The 13,314-nt window shown below is 35.0% G+C and overlaps 1 protein-coding gene across 1 annotated transcript in view; it reads left to right on the top strand.

The window, feature by feature from the left end:
• The window catches only part of UBR3 (ubiquitin protein ligase E3 component n-recognin 3), a 108,046-nt gene that overhangs the window by 37,959 nt on the left and 56,773 nt on the right, over nucleotides 1–13,314 (top strand). The window contains exons 14-24 of the mRNA XM_069020694.1: nucleotides 257–385; nucleotides 483–535; nucleotides 1,179–1,312; nucleotides 1,795–1,882; nucleotides 3,245–3,384; nucleotides 6,479–6,575; nucleotides 7,001–7,142; nucleotides 9,369–9,473; nucleotides 10,348–10,521; nucleotides 10,739–10,768; nucleotides 12,144–12,604. Of these exons, the coding sequence (XP_068876795.1) occupies nucleotides 257–385; nucleotides 483–535; nucleotides 1,179–1,312; nucleotides 1,795–1,882; nucleotides 3,245–3,384; nucleotides 6,479–6,575; nucleotides 7,001–7,142; nucleotides 9,369–9,473; nucleotides 10,348–10,521; nucleotides 10,739–10,768; nucleotides 12,144–12,604 (1,553 nt within the window). The remainder of the gene's footprint in view (nucleotides 1–256; nucleotides 386–482; nucleotides 536–1,178; nucleotides 1,313–1,794; nucleotides 1,883–3,244; nucleotides 3,385–6,478; nucleotides 6,576–7,000; nucleotides 7,143–9,368; nucleotides 9,474–10,347; nucleotides 10,522–10,738; nucleotides 10,769–12,143; nucleotides 12,605–13,314) is intronic.

Raw genomic sequence — 13,314 nt, 5'->3', positions numbered from 1 at the left:
CAGGTTGTCCAGAAAAGTCATGGATACCCCATCCCTGGAAGTGTTCAAGGCCAGGGTGATTGGGGCTTTAAGCAACCTGTCTAGTGGAAGGTGTCCCTGCCCATGGCACAGGGGTTAGAAATCTTTAAGGTCCCTTCCAATCCAAACCGTTCTATGATTTCTGTATTTCTATAATAATATACTGGTGATCTGCTAACATTGAGCCGAGTAGCTGACATCCCTGAAATGTTTGTAACTTTTTATTTTCCCTGAACAGGCGAGTCTTTCTGAAATTCACAGCAATATGTGGGTTAGAAATGGCCTACAAATTAAAGGACAGGCCATGACTTACGTGCAGTCTCATTTCTGCAATTCAATGATTGATCCTGACATTTATCTGCTGCAAGTAAGTTACGTTTTCTGAGAAGCCAAGCCAGTATTATTTACCCACAAACTATTGAATAGAATTAATGTAATAAAATTAATTTACTCTCTTTCTACAGGTCTGTGCCTCTAGGCTGGACCCAGATTATTTTATTTCATCTGTTTTTGAAAGGTAGGACTAAAAGATGAATGCTCTTGTTCAATGTTGTGCTAGGTGTTGTGTTAATTTATAGCATGTAATAGAAAAATTGCATATCCGATACTTCTCTTCAGTGGTACACCTCCCCTAGCCAGCACTAACACTTACCTGAGGGCTCTACTGAAAGAGGTATCTCTTGATTTTAAACAGCATTGGCTTTTGATTTGCAGTGCAGTAGTGAAGCTTTAGATATTTGTTTCCTGAGCATCTTTAGGGTTTTTTAAGTTTCATACATGTTCATATACTTGGATATTCTATCCTGAAGAAGTAGGTTGCTAGAGCTGCCGTAGTAAGAGATACAGGATGTTTACTTTTCTGGAAAAAAAGTCAGTGTTTGAAAGCCAATTAATATGCATTAGTTTTTTTATGTTGATAAATATAAGGTGTTTTCATGTGGAGTGAATATCACTGTAGCACATTCCATATATAGTTAAATAAAAATTGAAATTTAAGAAGAAGAGGGTTTTCATGTATGTTTGTTTGCACTTAGGGTTTTCATTTGGGCTTTTGTATTTCATTTTATGTTGTGAGTGCTATCCTGAGTTTATGAGTATATTTCACATTGGTGTTTTAATGGTGGAGAATGATGTTTCTGACTTTACTGTTCACTATGTAGATTTAAGGTGGTAGATCTGTTAACGATGGCATCACAGCATCAAAATACAGTTCTTGACTCAGAGCATGAAAGGTCCATGCTGGAAGGAGCCTTAACATTTTTGGTCCTTTTGTTAAGTCTTCGTTTACATTTAGGTAAGAGTCACTGCTTTAGGAATACTTGTATGTAAATAACATTGTTACACCTTCATTTATATTCAGCCCTTAGAAGCTGCCTTAAAGCTGTTTAACCATATAGTAACGTAAAGCATTCAACACTTGGTTTCATCTTTGCTGGTTACTGAATTCTAATCCCTTATGAATTAGAAATAGAGGTAATACGTAGAAATGGAGAAAAATGGCTTTAGTGGAAGTGGGTGATTAGTGTAGGTGATCACATGAAGATTCTGTATCTTTTCCAGAAAGGCAGCAGTTTGAGTTTGTACTTGTATTTTCTGATTGAGATTGTGCCTTTCATAACATTTGCACGCCCCCCCTTTTTTTCTCCTGTATTTTTATAGCACTGTATCATTACTTAATTTGTATCATATTTGACATGCTTTTAATGTCAAATGAAAACTGAATGTGTGTTTTAAAATCATGCTATTTTAACAGCTTTTTATATTTCTTTGTTTCAGGAATGACAGATGATGAGATCCTCAGAGCGGAGATGGTAGCCCAGCTCTGTATGAATGACAGGACACACAGTTCATTATTGGATCTCATATCCTTGGAATATATTAACTAATGTGCATGAATGAGAATGACAGGTGCCTGGATAGTAGTGAGACCTAAACAACATGTTTTTAGCTTACAAATTAAAAAACTGTGTGAAGGTGTGTTTGCATATATTTACTTGCAAAGGCATTTGCTCCAATTTTGGTTTTTCTTGCAATAAATGCAATACTTTTTAATAGCTTAAATTAGTTTTGTTACAAAATGTCGTACTGGTCTTTTTATTATTTTTCTAACACTGCAAAAGTCAGTGTTTTAGGTGTGAGGTAAAATGTGTGTTTTCCAATGACATTGTAGAAGGTTTAGCCAAGCATCACATTTATCTGGATTTGAGCCTTTGATTTTTGCTAAGTTTATGCCAGTATTAAAAGAAGCCATTCTACATTATATGTTTTTGCTGTCAATAGCTGAAAATGCCAATAATAGCAATCCTGCATGCTTTGGCATTAGAGTGAAGTGCATGTGTTATGGGGCAAAGAATAGCAAACTCTAAGAAGTCCCTCTGCACAGTCGTACAGTTCATGTCCCGGACAGCTGGCTACAAATGCACAGGTTTTCCTGCTATCACTCTTAGGTTGTGTAAGCAAATTAAGTAGCTTGTCGTGGTTACATAGAAGAGCTTGCAATCCAGGGATAAGCATTGAGCAAAAAGAATAGGAATACAAAGATAGGAAGGGATGAGATTGAGACTAATAAATACATAATAAGAATTATTAATTATTATGGTCTAGTCACTTAAGTATGTAAAATAAGTGATTACTTAGAACAATTCACTTAAGTGAATGACTTAGCTATGTAAAATAAGTGAATCATTTATATAAGCAATCACTTACCACTAAGCAGAAGTTTACTTATTTGTAAGTGCTGCTTGTGTTTTAGGGTATTGTCAGTAGGTCAGTTAAGTATTGCTACCAAAAATGAGAGCTGTCCAATCTGAGATGCAGAATTACTTACTGTGTTTATGGATCCTGAGCTATTTGCTTGCTTTTTCTGCACTTAGCTGTAAATGCAAAATTTTCTCCTTATGAAGAGAGACAAAGTGTTTGTAAATAGAAGCAATTACGGAAACTTCATATACATTACAGGCAGTGGTTTTTATTTCTCATTAAGTACTAACATCTTGAGCCAAGCATGTAGCAAGTCTTGCATTAAAGTGTTTAATATCCTAGCTGAGAGGCTTAGATTCTCTTCCGCAGTAGTTACTGTTCAGCAGCTGGAGCATACAGACCTCTTGTGGTAAGCACAGAGCACTGCTGAGATGTGGTCTGAAATGACTGAAAATGTCAAGAGGGGAGTGAAATGCTGTGTCCTGCAATTAAATTAACTTTGCTCTCCTTAACACAAACATTACATTCCAGAAAACCCCAATCCTAAAAGTGGTATTATTCCAGGAAGCTTAAGCTTTGAATCAGTCCTGTCAGCAGTTGCTGACTTTAAAGCCCCTGTTTTTGAACCTGGAGGTTCTATGCAACAAGGAATGTATACTCCTAAAGGTATGGTAATCAGTGTTCTCTTGTAACATACTCAGTGAGAAGATGCCTAACCATGGTTTGTTTGGTTTTGTTGTAGTGGGTTTTTTTCCTTAAAAAAACCCAAAAAGCAAACCCAGCCTACCAGTGTTGAAAACCCCACCCCATCCTCCCCATGAAGAAGCCAAACTTACCACCACCACCAAAACCCCACAAAACTTACTTTTTCATTATTGTCTATTGCTTATATTTAAGAGCATTGCCAGAAACTGTGAATAGTCTTTAATAAATTGATTTTGATCTAGAGTGAAAATGAGCTTCTCGTATTAATCAGGTACCTTCAGAAAGCAAAGGAAAACAGAGAAATGAAAAATTATCTTATTTACATTTTACTGATCTGCATACTTAATTATTCATGTGATTTAAATAAATGATGTATATTTAGTAGAGTTTAGAACTGTTTGCACTAGTGAAATGTCAATTGTAACTTCCTTTGAACTTCTCCATCTTTTGATTATTAAAGATACCATGATACATAATTCTTTATTTTATGTTGCTTAACTATATTAGTATCCTGTAACATTTTTTGCAGTCAGTAGTGAGGGTCTAGAAAAAAGTTCAGGCTAGACTTACTACAGAATATTGTTCCAGAAGTCTACAATACATACAGTGCAAAAATGGCAAGTTTCTTTCCCTGACCAGCTTGTCATCTAAATGGGACTCAACACAACATTGGTATATCAAAGGAGAGAAAGAATTTAAGAACTCAGTGTTCCATTACTGTGTCCTGTCACTGAGCAGATAAGCCTGTAGAAATCTGAAATGCTCCATGTGCTCTGGTTGTGCTTCAGGCTAATGGCAAAGCTGAAGAGGGATTAACTCCTTCTTCTCCTGCACACCTTCTGTGAGAACTGGGAAGGTTAGGGTCTGACAGTCTTGAAACCACCTGGTTTATAATATTTTGTGGATTCTTTGAGGGGAGTCGTGGTTAATGTAGGTATTAATATTGTAATAACTTGTTTGCCAGGTTTTGTACTGGGAGGTTGAAGTGTCAGTAAAGCTCTTTTATACAAATTAACAACTAGTGAAGTAATTTTGTAAAACTATAGTTTTCAGAATTGATTCATCTTGGTTCTGTGATATGTAATTAGGCAGCTTAACACCTATGTATCTAAAATAACTTTATTTTAATGTTATGTAAATTGCATTTCCTTGTGTCCTGTCCAGTTTCTGGAGCTAATGACATGCTGGTCTTTTTCATAACACAATGTGAAGGAAAAAGAGATGGATTATGCTGTTTTTAATTATAGCACTTTATATTTAGGGAATCCTAGTGCTAGATTAGAATTTCTGGGTTTTTTTTGTATCTAGGGTTTTTTTTTTAACTTAGGTAAACAATTTATTCCAGAGGTAAACTGTGTTAAGTATCTCATCTGTAGCAGTGAATACTGAAGTGATTTGTAACACTGTACAGATTCCCTTTTTCTTAAAGTAATAAAAGTTGAAAAATCTTCTGCATGAATAAAAGCTGATATGGCTTTCTTTACCCTCTTAAGTGTTCATATTCTCCATAAGACTGTATAGGTTCTCAAACCCTTTGCTTTTAAGAATTGTAGTTTGTGGCCTGTCACAGTTAAAGCAAGTCATGGTCAGATCCATTCCCTCTAATCCTCTAATACCTTATTTCCCTAAATTTTAGGGGGATGGAATCTACTTTATGTTCCCAGATCCCTAGATTTTGCTGCCACTAACCATTAAAAAAAACCACAATCAGCCCAAACCGACTTCCAAAGCTAGGTTCTTTCTACACACTGTAGATTTGCGTGCTGAAGATGAACTGTGTGTTGTGTGCATTTCCAATATTCACTGTATGGCTCACTCAGTCCTTTTTTCTCACTATGCATTAGCAGCCCAAACAAGCTTGGTGTGTGTTTCAGATTTCAGTACTAAATTCTGTCCAGAAAAAATGTTTTCTTTTTCTCAAGCTAAATTTGATCATATTTCATACATAATGGAAACTTTGCTCAGTGTTCTCTCTCAGCAGTCTATGAGGATATCTGTAGAACTGTTAGCCTTAGTAGGGGTTAATATATAAAGGACAGACCACTGTGTAGGAGTATAGACACTTGTCTTCCTCCCTGGGGAAAATTAATCTCAGAAGTGTGGTAAAGCTGCTTATTTCTGCCTGTGGAAACTTTGAAGAATGCTGTAAGCACTTGTGTTATTTTACGCCTGCTGGTGGAGCTAAAATTCTGTATCCGCTGGGTTCCTTCCCCGTTTTAGGGTCATTTGATCTTGCCTTCATTTTTTTGTGTTATGAGAGCTAAACACTTCAAAACATGTCACAGAATTAGTGTCTTCATTTGGCTTTAGATTGGAACTTAGTTTTGTTTTTTAATAACTTGTAAATTAAAAAAAAAAAAAAAAGACCACCAAATGGTGTATTTTATAGACTGTTTAGACTTTTCTGTTTGTGATTGCTCTGAAAAGCCACTCTGGATGTCACTTTAGAGCTACTAAATTAAACAGATGTAACTAAGATTTTAATGCTAAAATGATGCATAGATATTAGTTATAAAACAAAGGCATATATGTAAAGGATTGATCACAAATATTATTTGATACAAAGCTTGATCATTTTTGATACTGAGCAAGAAATTGTGGTGTTGTAGCAATGCTGTTCACTATACTTAATGGTAAAATATCATCTACCTGCTAACTGCTCCACAGTCTACTTCCTACTTTCAAGAGGGCTTGTGCTTACCCTGTACCAAGTGAAAAATAATGTAAACCTTTTCTTACATGTACTTGGAAAGGAAAGAGAGCAAAACAAGATACCTCCAGAAATGATGTTTTGGGGGTTGCTTAGTAGACTGTTATATTTTTGTTGTGAAACCAGTCAAAATTTTGCAAAAATATATTTTTCTATTTTGATAAATAGTGGTAATTATTAGTATAGAAAGTATTATTAGTAAGAATTATTATAAATTGCTGTAGTTTGCCAGGAAAAATTTATATAATAGAAGTGACATAATTAAAGCTAGTTAAGAAGAGAATCTAGAATAAGTGGTAAGGTTTTTAAAGAGAATGGTAACATGTAATTTCTTTTGAACAACAGCTCAAGTTTGGGATAAGGAATTTGACCCTGTCATGGTAATACTTCGAACAGTTTACCGTAGAGATGTGCAGTCTGCAATGGACAGATACACAGCATTGTAAGTTGGATCATTTTTAGAAATGCATCATATTGTTGCTCATTCCACAACAAACCTTTTGTTTTCACTGCCTGGTAATGCTAATCACTTTATCAGTGTTTTGAAGCCCCAGATTTGTTCTTGAGTAAATTGTCTATAAATTTACAAGCACTGTCAGGGTTTTGGTTATCTTAGTCTGTTACTCTTCCATAAATGTTTAAAAATACATCTGAAGGGCCACAGACAAGGTAGTGATGTCATCACAGATAAAATACTTCACCGAAGATATTGTTTAAAAATCAGTTACAACTTACTTGAAGGAGTCATCTATTTTTAGTTAGTTTACTCTTAGGTACACAAAGAGAAGCTTATCTATAGCAATGGCAGGTTTCTACATTGTTGCAGTGTTAAATAGTAGTTTCAACATTTAACATTTGTTTCAACAGCTTAAAGCAAAGTGGCAAATTCCCTGGAAACCCGTGGCCTCCTTACAAGAGGAGAACACCACTACACCCAAGTTACAGAGGTCTCATAAAGCTTTTGCACTGTAAAACCCTGCACATTGTGCTCTTCACACTTCTTTACAAGGTATAGTCATGATTTTCATTAAGTGCATTGGTCTACTTCCACGTTTTTTACAAAAGTTCTTGGAAGCATGATTCTTTTAAAGTTTATTTGGAGTAGTCAGGTTCAATTTTATGTAATATTTTCAGTTTTGGTTTTATTTTTTAAGTCTAGTGTGAGTTTTTTTCCTAGCACTTTGATTATTTCATGAATGATTGTTTCATATATACACACACTAAGTCAGTGCCCAAGTGGATGAATGATCCTGTTCTGCTTTGAGGAACACTATATTAACCATCAGAGTTGCCATTCATACTTGTTCTTCTGTGTTAGTTTCAGGGAGCACAATGGCATGAGTGGAGTTCCTTTGGCTCCTATTGCAGAATTTTAAATTCAAAAATGTACCACTTTGATGGCTTTAGATCCTCAGTGTCAAATAAGTCTCATAACTGCAATTGTTTCTAACATCACTTCCCAAATACATTCTGGCTTTTAATAATGTTATAGCGATTGTTGTTTAGGGGTAATTGGTGCTTTTAAGTTATGTTTGGTTTTATCTTTGATAGCTGGCTGCTGTCTTTAAGAGAAGCACATCCTTTTTGAAAAGTCTATTCATCAGAAAATAGACTTTGTACTTAGAAAGTGTTTTCAAAGCAGTGTGTTGCAGAGGCAGATGAGGGACTGCAAAAAGTGGTTCGTTTGAGTAGTGCTCGTCCTGGGCAGACTTTTCCTTTTGTACTCTCTTAAGGGCTCCCAGCTTACCTAAAACTCGTATTTTGTTTCACTGTTAAATTTTTGTTGAATAGAAAAAAATCTGTTGTACTGCAGGAAGGCTGGTGAAGGAAAGGAGAGCTTGGGACTATGTAGAAGATCAAATAATATTTTAACATGGAACAAAAATGGAGAATATAGGGAAGCAATGCATCATCTTTTACTGTCTTGCTTGGGGGGTCTTTGGCCACTTTTTCTCTTATTCCATTAACAACCTTCAAAGGCTTAAGTTTTGAGAATCTTAACCATTACTGGGTTGCTGTTTTAGCTGGAATACCAAATACTTTTCCACCAGATTTATGGATGGTGGAAAATATATAGTGGTTGATTCTGTGGGTTGGCTTAAATAATGCATACTCTGTGAAATTTTGCCAATTCATGACAGCCTTTATTATATCTCTTGGCTTTTGGGACTTCCCTGTGGAAGAACAGTAAAATATATCTGGTGATATTACTTTTCAGAAGCGTTGGTCAATACGACTTTGATTCTGACTGGTACAATTGCACATCCTTTTCATATTAGCATAATACTGAGTCCCCTTTTTAGTTAAATAACCTCTATCATCTCAGATTTGGTTGGGTTTGATTAAATCATCTGCTCAGTCATTTTTTAGAAAAGCTGTTGTAAAACAATGGTTTTTTTAAGAACTTTATCTCTCTGACATTTCTAATGACTTTATTTACTTGGAAAATTCATCCATTTGAAACCAAGTCGTATTTCAAACTTTACTAGGTTACAGTCTAAATATACTAATTTGTATAGTAACCTGTCTACAGTGAAATTTTAAACACATTTTCTCACCCACTTTTTTTGGTAACTTGCATTTTTTTTCAATCTTCTTTCCTTTAATTCAGAATATTCTCAAGAGGAAAGTTGTCCTGGTTTTTAATTTTAGCAGTACTGGTTCTTCCTCTCAATGCATTGAAAGCTGTGCTAGAAGAAAGATATGGGCATTTATTAATTTAAAGATAAGGTTGTTTATTATTTGTAATAAAAAAGATGATGTGAAGGCGGTTGTGAACTAAATTAATTTTAACCCTTCTGGTGTTCCCAGTTATGCCAGCACCACTCAAAGGACTAGGACTTCCTGAGACTTTTGGTGATTGATCACATGAGAAGGGGAGGGAAGGCTTGGAGCAGCTCTGTGCATGTAACTGGCAGGAGTGGTGTCTGTGCAACTTTACTGCCACTCTGGTGTTAAAGTAAATCACAGCTTGAACTAGTAATAGCTTTAATGTACAAATTTGTTTGACTGGAAATGTAAAATTAAATTTTGCTTTTGTGGTGATGATCAATGGTTAGGCTTTTTCTAAACCTCAGAATAATTTTTCATCAAATTAAAAAACAAAAAACCAAAAAAGATCAAAAAACACCCACAAAAACTGTGGAGTCCATAATGTATTATCCAGAACACTCTTCTTTAAGTTTAGATGTACTGAAGCCTTAATCTTCTATGATGTGTCCCTTTTCCTACCTAGATATTAATGGATCATCAGAATTTATCAGAGCATGTGCTTTGCATGGTTTTATATTTGATTGAGCTGGGGTTGGAAAATTCTCCTGAACAAGAATCAGATGAAGAGGTAAGAACAAATACCATCTTATTCTTCAAAATACAAAGGTATTTTTTAATGATACAGTATTCTTTAAAATTAGATTTTACCATAGAAGTCAGAATAAATCTTTATTAACTTATATAGGGAACAACTAGTAGAAACAATAAACAAAAACAAAGTGTTTTGAGGAAGAGTATGGTACCTTGTTATGCTTTTCAGCAGTTCCTCTGTGTGTAATCCAACAACGCAGATTGATTAGATCTTCACTACATTGTAAAATAGCTCTAGAAATTGTGCAAAGACATTTTAAATCATTGAGTCTAAAATTCTCTAAATTTTCAGCTGAAACTGTTATCACCGAGCATTTTATTGTGAAAGATCTGGATCTTCTAAAATATGTGAAGTAGTCAGAATTTTAATTCTACTTTTGATGGCATTTGAATATAAAGAACCATTCTTTTTGTGATTCCAGATTCCCTTATATTATCTTAGGCTGTTTTTACTGATCAACAGTGCTTTTGGACTAAGAATTTGCCACATTTTTTTCCAGAGACTGACTTCTCTATAGTTCTGTATTTTTTTATTGATCTTAGATTGTACATCTTTGGATTACTCTATGGAGTTCTTTTTACTTCTGCTAGCTATCACTAATGGCTGTATTTGATTATATTAAAATAAAATACTTAGACTTATGTATTTATCAGCCCTGGGGTCCTCACGGGCCTCACATCAGTCATCAAAATTTTTAAGAGATATATTAGTTTTGTTGAAGTACATAATGTTCAACACACTGCTCCTATCTCATGGAGACATTATGGCCTCTGTAATATAGTTATAAAAGCAGCACAAATTATTTTAATACATAAGAGAAAATATACCAGAGTTTTCTTAATTGTTTTAGGAATCTGCAGGTGGACAAGAGCGTTGCCATGATAGTTGGTTTCCAGGTAGTAACTTGGTTTCTAACATGCGTCACTTCATTAACTATGTCCGAGTAAGAGTACCAGAAACTGCTCCTGAGGTGAAGAGGGAACCACCTGCAAGTACAAGTTCTGATGGTTTAGCTTCATCACAAGTAAGTAGATACAAATATTTGATTCTCTAGGTTAGTTTAAGTTATTGGCTGTGTTGGCATTTTTGTTAGTTTTGTTACTGTTTTTATGAATTTCTTAGGATAATTTTCCTTCAGTTATTTTTCCTATATGCAGTGATAGCAGAAATTGAAGTTATTTCAAATGATCCCTCCTTCCAAATGATGTATTTAATGACTTTTTTTGTCCTCAATCTACCAGAGTTCAAGGCGGAAGAGCCTCCAGAGAGAGGTAGATCTGTGTGCAGTTTGTTCTAAGCAATTAACTAGCAACATGGCTTTAATTGTGCTCACCTTAACATTCAGTGGAATCTTCTAATTTTCCTGAATTTCCTTTTAATTCATATTGCAAGGAGTCGTGCTTTTTTCATGTTCTTGATGGTAATCTTAGGCAGTAGACTTTTAAGCAATAAAATTCCTTTACATTTTTGGAAATAAAAGCTTCCTATCAAATAAAACGTCATTGATAACTTACTGCTTGAGCTTTGTGTTTAGGCCTGTTTGACCTTGCCAAGATACTACTAACATTTAATAATGTAGAATAGTCTTAGCTTTCTTGAGTCTAGGTAAGTTTAACCTTACATTGAAAGTGCATTTGAAATGATTAATAGCAGTTTTTGTTGTTGTTGTGAAAACAAAGGAGTGTGTAAGTGGTGGGATCCTGAAAGATCGATAGCCGGTAGATTATATAATCTGTATGTCAGTGTTGCTTTTGTATCTATTGTATACAGCACTTCAGATTACTATGTGCCAGATGTGGCAAAATACAATGGATATTTCTTTTGCATGTTCATGTCAGAAAAATAGACAAAATCTAGAGTAGGAAGATGGCATGAAATAGGTTAAAACATAAAGAAGGTAGGTGAGATGTTGGTCAGAATCCCATTTTTATATTTGTTATCTCTTAATTGCCCAGCCTTCTGAGGAGGAGGGGGTAAGATGTTAGTGTGCTGAATTTTGTGTTCAAAACATTGAAGCAATACCTGGATTCAGTGTATGTATCCTTAATTTGGTACTGCAAGCAAGAGTAGGATAAGATAGAGAGATCTAAATGGGCTCTCTCATTAATGTAACTGCACTCATATGCTCACATGCCCTGGATAGCAAATTCTGCCAGCAAATAGGGGTATGGGGCTTCTGGATCTTACCTGATAAATCCAGACAAAATGGACAATGCCCATGGGGGATGGCTTGCCTGTATTCATCTGTGTGACATTATGAGTTATATTGTGCAACAGTGCTCAATAGACTTGAATAAAGGTATTTAAATGACATAAAGATACTGGAATTATTACTGTTCTAGAAAAACTAAGGAAATATTACTTGGATAACAAAATTGTAAGTTAGACTGGAGTAAAACCAGTTGTTACTTGTTTTGGTATGGATATTTTCCTTTGGTACTTGCTTTTTTATGCAGTCTCATACAAAAATACAGTATGCAGGCTTAGTATTTTGCTATCCTAATTTTCAGTACATTTTGGGAGCGGAGAAGAATCTTTAAGTTTCATGCTTTTCTTCCTAGCTTCAAATATTTTCTATAGTTTTAGAAATGTGTGTTGTTTATACTTGTATTTTTGCAAATTAATCATGATAATTTTTTCCCTAAGAACTCAGGGACAGCTCAAGTGTTCAGTTTGGTCGCAGAACGTAGAAAGAAATTTCAGGAGATCATCAATCGGAACACCAGCGAGGCAAATCAGGTGGTGCGGCCCAAAACGTCAATGAAATGGTCAGCACCTGGTGCAACTCCACAGCTAACCACAGCCATTCTAGAAGTCAAGGAAAGCATACTGTCTTTGCTGATTAAATTGCATCACAAACTCTCAGGAAAACAAAACTCTTACTACCCCCCATGGCTCGATGATGTGGATGTTTTAATCCACCCAGAAATTCCAAGATACTCTCACGGAGATGGGATGACGGCAGTAGAAAGAATTTTACTGAAAGCTGCTGTACAGAGCAGATTGAATAAACGTATAATTGAAGAGATTTGCAGGAAGGTGACACCTCCTGTACCACCAAAAAAGATTAGTTCTGCAGAGAAGAAAACTCTGGATAAAGAAGAAAGGTAACATTAATAACAAGATAAAGGGACAGTAGAAGGACAGTGTATGTTGTGCATCTGTTGATTGATCTTTAGGGTTTTGTATCAATTACATACTAAAAGAATGTCTTAATTCTACAGTTCCCTTTATCTGATTTGAATATACATGATTTACATAGTTACTGAGGAAGGATATGCACCTTGCTATTTTAGATCTTTAAATTAGAAAATTTTAATAATAATTTTATGTGATATATATGCTCGTCCTTTATGTTGCCATTTATAAAACTCATACATACAAAGGTGTAGAATTAACACTATGTTAGCTTTTGTGGCTTAACCTGAAGATAAGTTACAATTTTTATTTGTGTTGTCTGTTCATTCACACACACACATCGCACCATGATTGTTTGGGGGTTTTGTTTACTATATATGGGTTTAATAATTTTACCTTTTCTGCTTGTCTTACCCATTCAATTTTAAAGGTATGTTTTTAATTTCTTTTAATAGTTCTTACTCAAAAAAAAAAAAAAGTTTGTTTTTTCGTATTATGTGGCCTGAAAACTCGCGTGCCAGATGTCTGTCTTGGGCTGAAATTTTTTTTTGGAAAAAGCTTGGACAGTTTTGATTTTAATTTGGGACATAATGAGTCCTGAGAGCCCCCAGAATACTAGCAGTTTTGAAACTAAATGCAGAGACCCTGCTTCTCTTCTGCTTTCAGCAAATGTTGTGTT

Source organism: Aphelocoma coerulescens, chromosome 7 (assembly GCF_041296385.1).
Source record: "Aphelocoma coerulescens isolate FSJ_1873_10779 chromosome 7, UR_Acoe_1.0, whole genome shotgun sequence".
In the NCBI taxonomy this organism is placed as follows: Eukaryota; Metazoa; Chordata; class Aves; order Passeriformes; family Corvidae; genus Aphelocoma; species Aphelocoma coerulescens.
Note: the sequence above shows the minus strand (reverse complement) of the source record. Positions and strands in the feature narration are given on the sequence as shown.